This window comes from Papilio machaon, chromosome 1 (genome assembly GCF_912999745.1).
Source record: "Papilio machaon chromosome 1, ilPapMach1.1, whole genome shotgun sequence".
Taxonomy (NCBI): Eukaryota; Metazoa; Arthropoda; class Insecta; order Lepidoptera; family Papilionidae; genus Papilio; species Papilio machaon.
The window spans coordinates 4137893-4155883 of record NC_059986.1 but is presented as its reverse complement, the minus strand read 5'-3'; the positions used below and the strand labels follow the sequence as shown (position 1 = coordinate 4155883).

At 35.7% G+C, this 17991-nt stretch overlaps 1 protein-coding gene across 1 annotated transcript; it reads left to right on the top strand.

Moving 5' to 3' along the window:
* Positions 1-167: 167 nt before the first annotated feature.
* On the top strand, positions 168-17988 carry LOC106714357. The gene is made up of 22 exons (XM_045679949.1): positions 168-246; positions 761-982; positions 1228-3095; positions 3343-3549; positions 3721-3858; positions 3928-4116; positions 4203-4358; positions 4726-4869; positions 5548-5754; positions 5931-6074; positions 6480-6677; positions 7042-7185; positions 7322-7519; positions 7645-7788; positions 7975-8148; positions 8734-8877; positions 14974-15141; positions 15535-15678; positions 15902-16105; positions 16178-16324; positions 16781-17017; positions 17794-17988. The coding sequence occupies exons 2-22, from the start codon at positions 796-798 to the stop codon at positions 17986-17988; spliced, it is 5337 nt and encodes a 1778-aa protein (XP_045535905.1). The 5' UTR covers positions 168-246; positions 761-795.
* Positions 17989-17991: the final 3 nt, after the last annotated feature.

Here is a 17991-nt window from a genome sequence, read left to right as displayed (position 1 = left end):
TTTGTATTGTATTGGTAGTTTACTCTTTGATTTAGTCGGTAGTGAAAAAATCTAACCTATGAATGTTATAGTGCAATATTTTACGAAAAATAATTTGTTGCCTGGGAAAATTACACAAATGGTGTTATTTGCATTTCAAAAGTTCTAAAAACATTTACATAATTCGTCACTGTGGGTAGTTACCAAGATTAATAACGATCTTGGTTTTCCATTGCGAAAAATTGATCTACAATTTATAAATAACATGTAAGTGCATTCATAGTTTGAATTAAGGGTTAAGCAAATAATTGTACTGAAATTTCAAACTCGATAAACAAACTGTATCAAGAATTTAGTATTTCAGCATATTTGGAATAGATTGCATAGTACCACTACCACGTGTTTGCTCGATTTTAAACGACTGTGGTTCGATTCCAGTGTCGTCATAGATTTTTTAATTAGCCTTTTTCATTTTTCTAACTTTCTTTTACATCTATTTTATATGTAAAGATATAACTACAATGGTGTCGTAAATACAACGTTCCTAATATGCATTTAATCTATCATGTGCATACCGTTTTATTATTTTAGTTGTATATTTTTTTTTATCAATTTTATTTTTCATTAATTCAATAATACAGTTTATTCAACTGTTAGAAGAATGACCATCTGGCTCTGTTTCATATAGCTTATATTTTGCACAGCTTCAAGAGGTCTTGGTTCAAATCTTTGCTTGTTATGACTTTTTTTTTGCTTAATTGATTTTTATCAATGTTTTCAGTGTCCTGATATAATTATGATGTGTCTTCATAGAGCATGCATAAAACAAATTTTATGATGATGAGTAACAAATCAGTTAAAAAATTTAAGCCGTCTAAAGATTATGAAAAATCATTAGAAAGAAATGAACAAGAAGTACTTGTTCTGCCACCCAATCTTTTACAAGAGTTAGGTATTAATTTAGGAAACATTCCAAATACGTCAGGATATCCCATAGTCAAAGGTAACCCTTTACAATTTTTTATTTCTTAATTTGCAGATTTCATAACTTAAACATTTTATTTTAATATAAAAAAGAAATTATGTTAAAATGTTAAATAAAAGTTTACTTTTTTTAATGCTTGAATGTTTATTTAGCTTCTTCTGTTTACAGTTTATTAACTTTTTCTAATATATTTTTTTTCTCCAAAATAGTAATTTTATTTGGAGCCTCAAAGCCCTTTTTAACTTATTGTTGCATATTTCCAGGTAATGTTGAATCCAGTGACTTGCAAAGTGGGGAAGAATCCAAAATTAATTTTGAACAGTTACATAATGTTGCTGAAGAAGTTACTGGACATATTTATGAAAAATCTGTTCAATTGAGCTTTCCGATTGTATCTTCTAATAAAATTCCACAGCAGAAAGAAGAACAACACATTAATGCAAATTATGTTGCATGCACATCTAACATTGAACAAAACAATATTAACATCAACATAGACCAGAATACGACAGAAATAGATAAAAACACTGACATTCAAATACAACCCAGTGTTGAAAGCAACACAGTTATCAAATACCAAAAGACTAATGTATGTAATAACAAGAAAACGAAAAGTTTAAAAATTGGTGAATTTAATTCACTAAGCTTAAAATCTAGTCAACTTAATTCTAATAATGATAAGAAAAATAAAATTAATATAATATCACAGGAAGTTTTGAATCATGGAAGTGCTGAAACACTTAAGAAGTTCAAGCTTTGCCCCACATCTAAAAATGCTTTAATTCCATTTAAAATTAATACACCCATAGGAAAAGTTCTCAAAACTACTTCAATCTCTGACAATATAACAAGTGATACATGTGAACAATCAATTTCATTAGAGCCTGAATTTGGAAGTAATAAAATATTACAAAAAAAAGACTCTGCATGTTCTATGTATACAGAAGAGAACAATTTGGATACAAACAATTTTAATAACTATTCAGATATTGATGCTAATGATGGTTTAGCACCAGATACCAATAAGAAACTTGATTACTCTGACATAAAAAGTGTAAACATTAATGATAATGAAGCCAGAGAAGAAATTGAAATTTATTGTGTCATTGATGATGAAGATAATCTAAGTGAAGAATCAAATCTTGCAACATGCAACGAAAATAAAACTGTTGATATTGACATAAGTGTTGAGACTCCAACTCCCTCTACTAGTTTGGTTTCTCAAATGACTGTTAACAACACATTAACTGACTTACATCAAATTAAAGAAAAGGAAGTTGATGAAGATGTTGAAATTTATACAGAAAAAAATAATAACATTTCAGAAAATTTTGATGAGTCTAATACTTCGGCTAGCAAAAAACAATCCATGGATGTTAGCAGGTGTAACAGTGTGACACAAAAACCTTATTATGTAAATCAGTGTTTATTGGAAAAAGTAAATTTGTCACCAGACCATTTAACAACTAAATCTAAGTTGTGCATACAAGGTGTTGAGAAACCTGGTGGAATAATTGAAAGAAGATTACAAACCGAGAAAATGAATTTAAAAACGTATCAAAATAGAAAGGCTAAAAATAGATTAAAGAATAAAACAGATGATGTGATACTAGTTAATGAATTGACTGCAAAAACCTATGACATTACAGATGTATGTACCGATTTGAATAATATTAATGTTACTTGTGTTACAAAACAGATGTGCACTTGTAATGATTTTGGTAGGTTGCAGTTTAATGATGGTGAAAACGAGTGTGGCCATCTTCATTTTTTGCCAAAAAATACAATAAACAGTAATCCTTCAATGTGCGAGATTTTCAGTGAAGGGGATGATAGCAATGAAGAAATATTACCTGAAATTGATAATAATTATGACAACAATGATGTCCAACTCAATGATTTGAGTAACATATGTTACACAGAATTCTCAATTTCAGAAAGTGATGTATCTGATGTGTTTAGTGAAAACCAAAAACCATTATTAAGTGAAACATGTGTAAATATATATGATGAGACTATGAATCTTACTAACTTTGATACAGATGATATCAAAAGTCATGATTTATATTCTTTTTCCCCTCCTGAGGTGAAGGTGGTAGAATGTTTCGATGGAGGCAATGTATTAAAACAAGTAGGTATAACAAAATTACCATAATATCTCTTTGAAGGAATTTTATAACTCTGATACTTTTCATTTACTAGCCTAAAGGTAACCATGCCCTCTGGATTGAAAGGACCTTTTAGAACCTTCTCAATCTTCAATTTTTTATTCTTCCTACATATGCTTGTTTTCGTTTTTCATAAGGTAGTTTTCAAATATCTTGGCATCGATGACTTTGGCAGACAAGATATTTGACTTTTTGAATTTATTTTTTCAGAAACGAAAAAGAACATTAAATCAAGAAGATGAAGGAATATTTTCGCCAAGTACAGACTCGAATTATCATAATGCACCTAATGCTAAAAAATTTATCTCATGTGTTAAATGCGCGGTCTGCCGAAAAGAAATAGCGGAAGTTGATTGGGATAGCCATTTGTCTGAAAATCATTGTCATATAGCTTGGAAACAAGGCTCCAGTATAATAGTAAGTTAAAAAATCAATTGCAATAGAATTGAAACATTACATTCTATTACTCCTAACATACATTTTTGCCACTCCTAAGATCAAATATTAAAAACATTCAAAATGTTGTCACTTCCAAATAGTCATTGTAAACATTTTTTATATATATTTTTAATAACATAATTTTTCCAGGATCTTAATGATAAAAATTTGATTCAAAAACTATCTGGAACGTTAAAAAAACAAAATAGCCTGTTTTGTACTTTTTGTGGTCACAAAGAGAAAAGGGATGCGAAAAAATTTTTGGCACATTTGAAAATATGCATAACGGTAATTATTTAATTTTATTTTTCTAATGTAAATATATTTTTCGTAAGTGTAATAAAATATTTTTTTCAGAAAATATTTACAAATGTAAATATAACTACTAGTAAATATTCTGAAGAGGATATGAACATTCAAAACAATGACACTATTAAATGTGAGACATGTCGCGAAAATGTTCTCATCGTCCAATGGACAGAGCACATGACCACGAGACACATTGACACCAAGACACAAATTGAAATAAAACCTGCACCAATTGAGGTCATTACTCTTTATTTATATCCTATTTTTTTGTTTTTTTACTGTAAACAATATGTAATCGTTATGACATAAAATTTAATTTATAGAATATCATAAAAACAGAACCCGTGGATGAAGAAGAGCTAAAATTGGAGCTAGTAAAATGTGCACTTTGTAAAATGGAAATGAATCCAATCGATTGGACTGAACATAAACAAAAAGAACATAATTATTTAGCTTGGAAGGAAGGAGATCGAGAATTAGTAAGTATGTTATATTAAGAGATATACACTAATCCCAAATATGTCTAGATTGTTTTTTATTCTACAATAAGGAAGAAATTACATCTTAAAGTAGTTTCGATTTTATACCGAACGAGAAGTGAGTTTCTTGATCAGTACAAAATCGAAGCTTTTCAATACTTATTTAAATTTCTGATATAAATTAATTTTGATATTTTTAAAGTAAAAATATAAGTCTGAAGTTTTTAAAATAACGTTAGAAATTGAGCAGAATATATAAGTTCAATGATAAGAAACAACGCCATCTCGCGGATAAAAAATAAACCTAATTTAAAGAACCTACAATGGCAGATGTAATGGTTTTTTTAATCATTTGAAAAATTTTCAGAATTTAGACGATGGGAGGAAAATCTATAATTATTTACGTCATATTTTAAAAAACACTGGAGAACTTGTTTGCGGTAAATGTGGTCTGGTCTACCATTATCCTAAAAGTTTTATGAAACATATTAAAACGTGCAATGGAGATATGGTGAGTGTGATTCATTTCATTTTCTATTCATCTATACTATTTAATAAAATTGGAGTGTCTGTATGTAATAGCGATTTGCATTATTTAAAACATTTTTTTTTTTAATTTTTGGCTGTTTTGTTTTGTTAATTGTTCAAAGGCCGATTTTGGCGGGACTTTAACTAAAAGTTAGCTGATGTATGCGGGAGTAATAGACTGGTTTTTGTTAATTCCACTCTGACGAAGTCGCGACCACTAATTATAAATATTAATGTTAAATATTATTAAGAAGGAAGTGAAATAAACGAAAGATGGATTAATTTTGTGCCCAAAAGTGGAACAAAAACAAGGAGGTGATGATTTGAATGTGTCATCATCATCATCAGCTCACTGTATGTCCCCACCGAGGGGCTCGGAGCCTACCCTAAATTTAGGGGTGGTTAGGCCATAGTCAACCACGCTGGCCCAGTGCGGGTTGGTTGACTTCACACATATCTTTGAATTTCTTCTCAGATATGTGCAGGTTGCATCACGATGTTTTCCTTCACCGTAAGAACGTCGGATAAATGTACATATGTAAATCGAAACTCGAAAAACACATTGGTACATGGCGGGATTCGAACCCAGGACCTGCAGATTGCAAGTCAAGTGCTTAACCCCTGAGCCACCGACGCTCAACGATTTGAATGTGTGTTTCAGGTAAATTCCCTTAACGATTCAGTGGTTAGCAACCAATCTAATGAAGGTGTAAACAGAACGCAAGATGATGACGCTGACATTTCACTGGCTTTTAACGGTTCAGTGGAATGTGGAGTTTGTTCCCAAGAAGTTGCTGGCACGGAATGGTTGGACCACATACATAAAGAACATAATTACTTAGCTAAAATACGAGGAGTAACACCCCTAGTAAGTTTCTAGATTGTTTTTTGCACTCTAGTGTAAAGTTGGTAATTGAAAACAAAATGTCCATTATTGACCTTGAGGTATTATTGTGCCTCTAAAATAAAAAAAAGTATTTTTTTAGCTTTTAAGTTCAAAACACATGTACCAATTTGAAATATTTTTTTTTACATATTTTTCAGGATTTAGAAAATGATGATATGGTTCGGAAACATTTATATAGAATCAGATTAATCACTAGATATCTTACTTGTGCTAAATGTGGAACGAAGCGGAAAGTTATTAAAAAATTCTTGGAGCATATAAAAGAATGTGATGGTACTACGGTAAGACATTTGATAAACTTTTAAAATCGCTCTATTTCATACTCAGAATGTGTAGTGTATGTGACACTAACGTTATACGTCCACACCGAGGGCTCGAAGCCTACCCCAAGTTAGGAGACTAGGACATAGTTAACCACGCTGACCAACTGTGTGTTGGTTGACTTCAGACATATCATTGAATTTCTTCTCAGATATGTGCAGCATCACGATGTTTTCCTTCACTGTAAGAACGTCGGATAAATGTACATATATAAATCGAGAATCGAAAAACACATTAGTACATGGCGGGATTCGAACCCAGGACCTGCAGATTGCAAGTCAAGTGCTTAACCCCTGAGCCACGAACGCTCTATATTTGGAGACTTACATTATGACAATAAATTTATTATTTTCATATGTTTTTAGGAGAAAATTAATGAATCCACTAAGGAATCAGACTTGGATAATACAAAAGATGTTTCTATTTGGGAAAAAATAACATTGCAGTACACTGGTACTGTGAAATGTGGGGTTTGTCAAGATGAAGTGGACGGAGAGCAATGGCTACAACACATACAAAAGGAACATCACTATATAGCTTGGATAGAAGGAGAACAGCCTCTTGTGAGTAAACAATACTTTTGTTATAAGATTACTGTATGATTGAATTTTATTTAATTTTTGTAACAGTGTTAGTGCAGCTAATTTTTTTGTTATATCTATTAAAAATTGAATAACAAGCCTAGATGTTACTAATATTATAAATGCGAATTTTTATATGGATGGATGGATGGATGTTTGGTTGAAAGTATTTCTGGAATGACTCAACCGATATTGGTGAAGTTTGGAATAGATGTAGAACATAGTCTGAAAGAACACATAGACTATTTATTAGGTTTTTTTTAATTTCGCGCGAGAATTTATGATATAAGGTCCTTTATCAATGAATAATACTATATCATATTTTATAATATGTTGTTATTTGTAGAATTTTCTAATGGAAGAGGAAACATGGCAGTATTTAAATAATGTGACAAAACAAACTGGAGGTCTGATATGTGGTAAATGTGGACTGAATCGTAAATACGGCAAAGCTTACATGCAACATGTCAAAGAGTGCGACGGCAGTAAGGTAAACAACTAACTAATCTCACTGTTTTTATATTTTTATTAAATGTTTTTTAGATGGGTTTTATTTTTAATTTACTTTATTTTTTTAATCATAATTGTAGATTATAAGCATTTATAACCTTAATGTTATATTTCAGTCTGCCATGGTCGAACAATTAAATGATTCTCAAATGATTAAAGATAATATAAATTCAACATATTTGGATGATTGCACAAATAGTTCTGGGCAAGTTAAATGTGGGGTTTGTGGGGAGGAAGTGGAGGGGGAGCTCTGGTTGCAGCACATACAGAAGGAACACGATTACATAGCGTGGGTGGAGGGGAGAACACCTCTAGTGAGTACACAAATCGATTTATGCGATCAAAAGAGTTGTATATCTTTTTTCAAGATGTAACTCTTTTCGTTGGACATGTCGAAGTAAGAGTAAGCTATTGTTAAATGTGTTTTTCTCTTTCACAGAACAGGGAAGATAATGAGTTGATAAATACTTATTTAAAACTACTTATAAAACGTATCGGACCATTGATCTGTGGAAAATGTGGTCTACCTCGGAAATTAGCTAAATCGTATTTACAACATGTTAGCAAATGTGATGAAACTAAGGTTAGTAAATAAAACATTAGAACGGAAATGACATGTAAGCCTTTTTATATGTATTTCAGACGGTTTCAATGCTCGCAGTGCCCTCCCTTTATGTCCCTCTAATCTTATAATAGTGTTCTGCACAGCAATTCGTGCAAATTTCTTAACCGCCAAGGTATTTGAAAACCTCAATGCCTATGTTTGCAGGAGGAAGCAGAATCTGGTATTCAAGAGAATTTAGATGAGGATGAGAACGAGTTCATTCACACTGAGCCGGTCCAGTGCGGCGTCTGTTTGCAGCAAGTTGAGGGCAGTCAGTGGATTCATCACATACGCCTCAAACATGACTATTTAGCTAGAATTGCAGGAAAGCCGCCTTTAGTACGTATGCATCAAATGTATCCAATGATTACACTATATACGCTAAATATACCAGTAGTTTCCAATCAGTGCTCCGCAGATGCAAAAATATACAAAATATAGTACGCGAATTATTTTAAATTTAGAAGACATTGAGATGTTGGACAGAGCAGTGGTGAAGTGAGTGAGAAGAGTGCAGGTGGTGGGGGTAGTACTAAGGGTCGGTTAGGGACCCCTGACGTATACGAACATCGTGTATATTTAGACCAGGGATCTCCAAACTATTTTGGACAAGTGACCCCCTTTTCCAAAATGAACCATTACCACAGACCCCCATGGCCAAATTACCTCCTTTTAAGATCAATTATTATTATTAATTTTGACTTAGGTCAATAAAAGAAGACAAAGTGGGAATCAGCAATGCTTTAAGTTCGTTCACACCCCATGGGGTCGATATTGAACCCTTTGGGTATCCCTGATTTAGACTGCTCGTGACATTAAGATAATAATATTTTTAATTATTTAAATTTTAAACAGCTTGCTTTGTAATAAAATGAATAGTAATAATAGTCCTACATGTAAATATTATTGTATTAATAATTTTAGGATGTAAATGATGAGGAGGAAGTTCGGAAACATTTGAGTGTGATGAGAAAGTATGTGCAACAACTTGTGTGCAATAACTGCGGGGAGAGCCGCAAACATGTTGGAGCATTCCTGAAACATGTTCAGTACTGCGATGGCGCTGAGGTAAGTCCACTTGTTTCATTATTTTTATCTAAAAACTTAACACTATAGGTTAAAAATTAAAGTTATAAGTAATAAACATGTAATGTCGTTTTTTATCCACTTTTTATAACTTCTTTAGCGTAATCTGTGGCCAATACTACACATTCTATTCAATAATAAGCGACAATGGTGTTTACTTACTCCCCGCAAAATCACGTCGAATTGATATTAATAAAATAACTCGTAACATTTTATCTGTAAAAAGTATAGTTTCTATGTTTTTATAGGATTTTTAAATTTTTATTTGTTATTAATTTTATCATAGTTGAGTTAAAGAATACTGTAAACGCGGTAATGCAAAGGTTCTTATAGTTGGTCGTTGCACGGTGGGACGAATACAAAACTGCGGGAATACGATAATTGAGGCAGTTCTGCTAAAGGAAGGAAGCACAGTAACTTGTCTCTTTTCACCGGTCTTCTCCTGCTTCTGGACACCTCCAGCTCGAACTTGCACACACTTTAAAGACTTTTTCGAATAAAAGTTGCGGAGCGGCACACGCACAACGACGACGATTTCAGCCATTATGTATTTTCAAAAACGTGCGATTGCGGGGCGCGTCCTTCTCGCTCACCTGTACTGTGCGGGAAAAGGACGGGAAAGGATGCAACGACCAAACGCAAAAACGGCGTAACCATTCCCCCGGGCTTGAAGGAACGCCTTCAAAAATTTTAGATGAAAATAACGCGATATCTAACTTCTAACTAAGTACCTACATTACTAATACGACTAATAACTAAGATTAATGAAAAAACGAATGTAATTTAAGCGCGCTACTGTTTAGGTAACGGACAAAGACGAACAACGGGACGCAAGTACGATCCAGTCGTAGTCCTAACCCGGGCGACGCGAGTGACTCCTGTGGAGTCGGGAAAAACTTCCTCTATGACACCTAATGGCCAATGTAGCGGTGGTGTATTATCAGTTATGATAATTACGACTGAACCCACAACGACTGGATCTACCGGCGTGTTCCACTTACGACGCGATTGCAACGTATGGAGGTAATCCCTTCTCCAGCGCTTCCAGAACGATTGAATAAGTTTGTCTAATAAATTGTGCCTAGCCACAATAGTAAGGCTTTCATCTATTTCTTCCGCTGGCAAATACCGTAAAGGTGAGAGATTTAAAAAATGCGCCGGAGTCAAAGCAAGGGGTTCCGAAGGATCACTAGAGAGCGTTGAACATAAAGGACGAGTATTCATTACCGATGCAATTTGAGCAAGCACAGTGCTTAACTCTTCAAACGAAAGAGTGGTGTCACGCGACAGACAGTCGGCGGGATTGTCTGTACCCGAAATATGATATAAATTATGCGGCGCTAAATTATTTTGTATCTTTGAAACTCTGTTGGCTACAAAGGTATTCCATCGGTGAGGCGAGGAATGTACCCAGCAGAGAGCGACAGTTGAGTCCGAAAATGCGAATATGTTACGAAAAACCACGCGACTTTGACATGCGTCTACCACCTTTTTAATAAGTTTAGTTAATAAAAGAATAGCACAGAGTTCAAGACGAGCGAGTGAGACAACCTTTTTTGGAGAAACCTTCGATTTAGCCGTTATCAAATTGATTGTATTAGAGTCCCTATTTTGAACGTGAAAATAAATAACTCCCCCGTACGCTTTCTCGCTGGCGTCTGCGAATGCTAAAATAGTAATTACACTATCAGCGACGATACCGAGGTGACGGGGAATTTTTATATCACCTAACAAGGGAAGTTCCTCTCTTAAACGTGTCCATAATTTAATTATATCTTCAGTCGGAGTGTCATCCCAATCACAGTTACACAGCCAAAGCTGCTTGATAATTAATTTTACGTACAAGACGACAGGTGCGACAAATCCCATGACGTCCCATATTTTAGCGACACACGACAATATCGAACGTTTAGTACAAGTTTTTATGGGAGTATTAATTTTTATACTGAAATAATCGGACGTGGGAGACCAACACAAACCGAGTATCTTATGTTGATCTGACCCGTCAAATTCTTTTACTTCCGGTAGACGGTGCGATGGCGGAATCGAATCTAGAACCGCCTGTGAATTACTAGACCATTTGACCAATTCAAATTGTCCCGCTTTCATGAGATCTATCAACTCCGAAGCGGTAGAAATGCCCAACTCTTCAGATGGGACTGAGTAAACGAAGTCATCCATATATAGGCTTGTATCGATGACTTCCCTAGCCTGAGGGAACGAAGCGCCTTCGTCGGCCGCCAGCTGCTTAATAGTACGCAGCGCGTGAAAGGGGCTAGATTTGAGACCGAATACTACACGATTAAATTCATAAACCTGTAAAGGTTGTTGCGGGGAAAAACGATACAAAATGCGTTGAAAACGCCTGTCAGATTCTCTTATGCCGATGCTTAGAAACATCTGACGAATATCAGCGGAAAGAGCGATCGAAAATAAACGAAAATTATTAATTATGTTAAACAAACTACCTTGAAGATTTTCACCTCTATATAATAGGTCATTAAGAGAAAAACCAGTGCTGGTTTTACAACTACCATCGAGAACTACACGTAACTTCGTTGTGACCTTATCTTCTCGGATCACACCGTGATGCGGAATAAAATACGAACTTTGTGAAGAATTACAATTTATAGGCGAAATATAATCCTTTTCTAAGTATTCGCGGATTACATTGTCATATGCGATCTTTAATTGTGGAGAAGCCTGCATCTTTCTCTCTAAGCAATAAAACCGCCGCTCACTTGCCTGACGCGAGTTACCGAGACAGCTGACGTCAACCTTGAAAGGCAAAGCCACCACGTAACGACCGTCACTAGCTCGCGAGGTAGTACTCGAGTAAAACTCCTCACACAATTTATCATCGGGACTAAGTACTGGAGGGACGTCGACTTCCTCCAGCTCCCAGAATTTCCGTATAACGGAGTCTAATGGATCTGCGGTGCAGCAATATGAAACGGACTCGTGAGTATCTACGCGGACCGGAGCGTCACCAACAATGACGTAGCCGAGGACCGTTTCTAACGCGAGCGGTGAGACATGCGGAGGTTGTCCTTGAACCTTATTCGATAAAAGAAGATGCGGAAAAATAGAGGCACCGATCAACATTTGAACCGGGCCCGAGCAATAGTAAGTATCGTCTGCTAGCGGAAGATCTTTAAAATTTGACAATAACAAAGGATCGACTGTTGCGGTCGGTAACCGTTCTGTTATTTTATCTACAACCAACGAATCAATATTATAAAAAATGTTGCGATCGAAACGAGAATGAAATTTAAGTTTTACGGAACCTTGAATGGCTTTACTCGAACCTCCTATCCCCTTAACCACTGAACAAGCGGGTCTTATGTTTGTGTTTAAACCTAGAATTTGACAACAAGAGCGAGTAATAAAATTGCTTTGAGAAGCGCTGTCTAACAATGCGCGAACGCAATGTTCATTACCACGAGAATCTACCACGATAATACGCACGGTTGCTAGTAATACCGTAGTAGGGCCACGAATATCGCTGCGAGTAATACTGCGACTATCCGCTAGCGCACAAAGCGTGACGTCATCGGTGCCTGCGGAGTGAGCGGGCGGCGTATTCGACTCGCTTGTAAGAGCGGGACGTGCGGTGGCCGTGAGTCGTGTGTTCTGTTGTGTGGCCGTCTGAGCGTTTCTCGCGGCAGCGGGTTCGATTCCGAAGCATAATAAAGTATGATGTTTAGCGTTACATTTTTTACATGAAGATGTCGAGGCACAAGCGGAAACACGATGACCAGAACTTAAACAATTTATGCATAAATTTTTCGACTTGACGAATTTAAAGCGTTCATTCGGTTTGTAGTTATTAAATACCTTACATACATTATAAATGTAGTCGTGATTACAATTGCACAAAGTACATGCGGACGACTCGAAACTAGTATAAGCGTGCATAGTCAATGGTTTACGATCAAATGGTTTTCTGTTGTTGTTAGCAACCTTTACCACGGATGAGGTGCGTTCCAATACCTTAATATGTTCGCGAATAAAAGAAACCAGGCTTGAAAATTTTGGAATTTCACAACTCTGACTATGACAATGGTTGGATTCAAATGAACGCGCCGTATCAGTATCTAGTTTTTTAAGTGCGATATGCAAGAAAATTAAATCGGAGAGGTCATCGACTTTTATGTTTTTTAAAGCGGCTACTGACGAAGCGAATTTGTCTAAGAATGATTCTAAACTATTAGGGGTTGCAGAAGTAATGGATTTAAAATCAAATAATTGATCCAGGTATGAAGTGGCCGAGAGACGCTTATCTTCATACTTACGAGTTAACAAATCGAAGATTAATAAATAGTTATCAGCTGAAGGCGTGATCCCCGAGCATATGGAGCGTGCCCTGCCAGTTAATTTGCCTAATAAGTAATACAGCTTTTCCGAATCCGACAACGACACATTATTATGTACGACGTTTTGAAAACTTGCAATGAACAAAGGCCAATTTTTTATGTCGCCATCGAACTCGGGAATCTCCATCGGAGGCAATTTCGGAGGTCTAGGTTGACACGTGGCTGCGACATGAACGCTAGTGTGAAAGGATTGCGATTGCAATTTTTTTGGCAGCTCGTTTCACACTTCCTAATAGAATTTCGAACGAGGAAAGCGGTTGATAATCAACAACGTAATTAGGATTTGCCTTCAACTCTAAAGTAGCTATTTTATCCAGCACATTTTCAAAATCATCACGCAATGAATCAACAGTTTCAAACTCGCACAAAAACGAATCTGCATCAAATGATTTTGAATCAATATCTTTAACGCGATCAAAAATATTTTGCATGCGAGAGAATATCCTATCTCTTTTAGCATATTGCAATTGCAAACTGGTATCGGCCGGTGCCATTTTTATAGAAAAATAGATGTAAGCAAATGTTTAAAAATGAAACAATTTAAGCGAAAACAATAAGAAGCGACGGAGAAACGAAATACCAAGTACCGGTACGAGCAAGCGACGTTAACGACAAATTTAATTTTAATTATTCTAATTATTCTATTCAATTTAATTATTCTATAATCGCGGTACGAAATATACGAATACCGCCAACTAACGCGGCGAGCGGGCGGCGCGGGCTTGTAATAACTTACCCGGCCGGTGTGCGAACGATAATTTAAACGAAACGAAAACGATATATACGATACATACGCGGGATGAACTACTTATTGTACACTTAATGCGATTTAATGAACACAATTTTAACTAAAACGACTTGAAATTAAATATACACCTATAAGCAAGTATAATATTATTACGTAATTTCAAACGACAAAATGGCGGGTTAGTGCAATTTAATTTATTTATACGACTTTAAGAGACAAATATTAAGTATTTGAATGGGTTTAAAAATGCGGGTTAAGCGAATTAAATCAATATGTAAGCGAACTAAATCGATATGTTGGCGAATTAACTAAGATATAGCGGGATGAACGAAAATTTATACAAGTAGGTAGGTAACCGCGCGAACCGATGCCACGGGTGTACGAACTACTTTGTACGCGGTTTTAATACGAAACGAAACGAAACGAAAACGAATTTAGATAATGGCTAGCGCAAATTTTAACAAATAATCCGGCTCGAAGGACCAAAATGTAAACGCGGTAATGCAAAGGTTCTTATAGTTGGTCGTTGCACGGTGGGACGAATACAAAACTGCGGGAATACGATAATTGAGGCAGTTCTGCTAAAGGAAGGAAGCACAGTACCTTGTCTCTTTTCACCGGTCTTCTCCTGCTTCTGGACACCTCCAGCTCGAACTTGCACACACTTTAAAGACTTTTTCGAATAAAAGTTGCGGAGCGGCACACGCACAACGACGACGATTTCAGCCATTATGTATTTTCAAAAACGTGCGATTGCGGGGCGCGTCCTTCTCGCTCACCTGTACTGTGCGGGAAAAGGACGGGAAAGGATGCAACGACCAAACGCAAAAACGGCGTAACCAAATACTAAATATTAAAGATCTCATATGTATCCTACAATACTTGTTTTTTTTTCTGGTGATTAATAAACCCTTTAAGTTTACAGTGTATTTGATATTTGTATTTTACAAACAGAAAAGTGAAAATGGATCAGAGGATTTAGAAAATGAAGAAGAACCGTTTGTACCTAGTGGCAGAGTTCGATGCGGTGTCTGCAAACAAGAGGTCGAGGGAGAGGACTGGATCAATCACATTCACAAAGAACATGACTATATGGCAACAATAGAAGGAAGACCTCCATTGGTAAATTAACACATTTATGGCGCTATATTTGGAAAGATGCGACGCGAGCACACAGAAGACAGCAATTCCTCGTTTTGTCCTATAAATGTGCATACTAGAGGCCTAATTTTTCTCATTGGGAAAGGATGGGTCGAGAAAGTGGATTTGATATAGGAGGATACGCATAAGAAGGAAATATCCTCTTTCTGTGTGTCCCCAACTCTGTCAAATGAAGGTAGACAACGCATCTGCAATTGCGGATGTCTATAGGCTGCGGTCGCTTCGTTAATTCGGCGATATCGTCGATCGCTCGTTTGCGTCGCCAACAATCGCTCATGTCTCGTATATTCTAACCAACCTTGTGTAGTAAAAGAGAATATTGTATGAAATGTGATTTTTTTATTATGATTACAGATCTTAGACGATGAAGAAGAAATACGAACACATTTGAATACAATACGACGACATGTCAGAGAACTTGTTTGTAATAAATGCGGTGAATCTCGTAAATTTGTTAAATCATATTTGAAACATATAAAGAATTGCGACGTCAGTGAGGTGAGTTATTGAAGTTAGTTTTGAATGAAATTATTTGTTTGGTTTTTTTTTTTTAAGTTAGTTGAAAAAAGGTCAAGAAAAAGCGCTTTCACAGAACTCAATCCAATATAGGAAAAGGTTTTTGTTTTCATTTAACTGATTATATTGTCATCTCTTAATTTAATAAATTAGCTTATATAATTTTTACTTGCATTATAAAATCAAGTTTTTTTCCTCTCTTCAGAGACTATCAACAGAGACGGTCGTGGAAAGTCGTCGTAATTCAGTAGCGAGTGTACCGATGGAGGAAGAGAAAGACTACCAACTTGAGTTCCCTGGTACTGTGGTGTGTGGTGTTTGTGACAGTGAAGTGTACGGCAACCAGTGGGTACATCACATACGTAAAGAACACAATTATATAGCACATGTTAAAGGAAAAACTCCTCTAGTAAGTTGTTTTACTATCATACTGTTGTATCACAAGTTTTCTTTGGATTTATTTTTATGTTTTAATATCCAGGATATAAACAATATGAAACATATCAAAGCACATTTGAATGCTGTCAGTAAATACGCGGGTGGCCTGTATTGTAATAAATGTGGCCTCATGAGATTATACGTCAAGTCATATCTCGTGCATATTAAACGATGTGGAAATTCTGACAACGTAAGTATCTTATAGTACTCATTGTAACAATAGTATTTAATTGGTTTCGAAATTTCCATACTTGCTGTCGCCCGTGACTCCGTCTGCGCGTAATTAAAAATAACTTAATTAGTAGCCTATGTGTTCTTCCGGACTATTTTCTACATTTATGCCAAATTTTAGCAAGTTCCGTTTCGCGGCTTTGAAGATGCTTTCTAACAAACTTCCATCCATCCATCCATCCATCCATCCATCTAAACATTCGCATTTATAATATTAAAATTAGTTTTCACAAGTAAGTAAGTCTAAGTAAGTAAAAATCTTGTCTAATAATCTGCAAAAGAACAAGCCAGTGTATTAAATATTAATAGGCAATTACTATTTTCCATACTACAAATATGTCGAGTCTCAAATATCTATTCACTGTCCATACAATTTCCATGAGCATCCATAAAACTGTATATTTCACTATTGTAGCTATTACCTGTAGATGCAAATGATTCAGAAGTAAAGAAAGAACCGGATGAATCTTTCACCTCGGATGATATGAAAGTGGCTGACAAATTCCTCAATAATACTGATGCTAGTCAGTTTGTGTACGAGGGTATTGCAAAATGTGGAGTTTGTCACAATGAGGTCAGAAAACAAGACTGGATCGAGCATATACAAAAAGAACATAATTATTTAGCGTGGATAGACGGACAACCACCACTAGTAAGTAGTAGTACATTAATATCTTTAGAAACAAAAGTTTTATGTGCAATTTAATTTTGTATTGATGATATTATTTTAGTCCTAACAATAAAACTAGTAAATAGTTATTTTGAAATAAATCGTCGACGTCAGCTCATATATTTTTCCATCGAGGTGCTCAATACCTACCAAAATGAGAGGTGAAAACTACACTTAAATTCGCCAAAATAGCGTTTCTGCAATTGCAGATGCTTTACCTACCTTTAATCGACGAGGCGTATCTCGTCGACTCACAGAAAGAGAAAATTTCCCCTTCCTATGCGTCCCCTCCTCCATCAAATTACTTCCCCTTTCCATCCTTACCCTATCCCTATCAGAAACGGGTGGGAAGGAAGAGTAAAATTAGGCCTCCGGCATAAATCGCGCCGGCCAGTCGCATATAAAATAACAGTGGTAGACGCCAGCAACAACAACATCAGTTGCACGAATTGGCTCGCCCGGTCAAATACCACGACCACACAGAAGACAAGCGTCATGTGGAAGCTATTCCCCCCACCCCTTTTCTTATAAGGAAAGGATGAGAAGGGGAGATGGATTTGATGGAGGAGGAGATGCATAGGAAGGTTAAATATTCTATTTTTGTGCGTCTCCTCATTCGTCGATTGAGGGTAGGCAACGCATCTGCAATTGCGAATGTCTATGGGCAGCGGTCGCTTGGCCATTTCGGTGAATTCATGTGGCCGCTTGCTCGTTTGCCACCTTGTAATATAAAATAATGACACATTATAATTGAACAGGATTTGGACGATGAAGAACAAGTACACGCTCACTTGTATGAATTGTCAACATTACAAAATGGTCTGACATGCAACATTTGTGACGCTAAACGTAAATATGTCAAATCGTATTTGGATCACATTAGAAATTGTAGTGTGCCAATGAGTGATGTCAGTCGAGGTAATTTTAATACATATATTTTAAATTTGAATTAAAAG

Coding starts and splice junctions, on each gene's coding strand:
- LOC106714357 (XM_045679949.1), top strand. CDS start 796: ATGCATAAAACAAATTTTATGATGATGAGTAACAAATCAGTTAAAAAA. Junction 983..1,227: donor AGGATATCCCATAGTCAAAG/GTAACCCTTTAC, acceptor GCATATTTCCAG/GTAATGTTGAATCCAGTGAC. Junction 8,878..14,973: donor AGTACTGCGATGGCGCTGAG/GTAAGTCCACTT, acceptor TTTTACAAACAG/AAAAGTGAAAATGGATCAGA.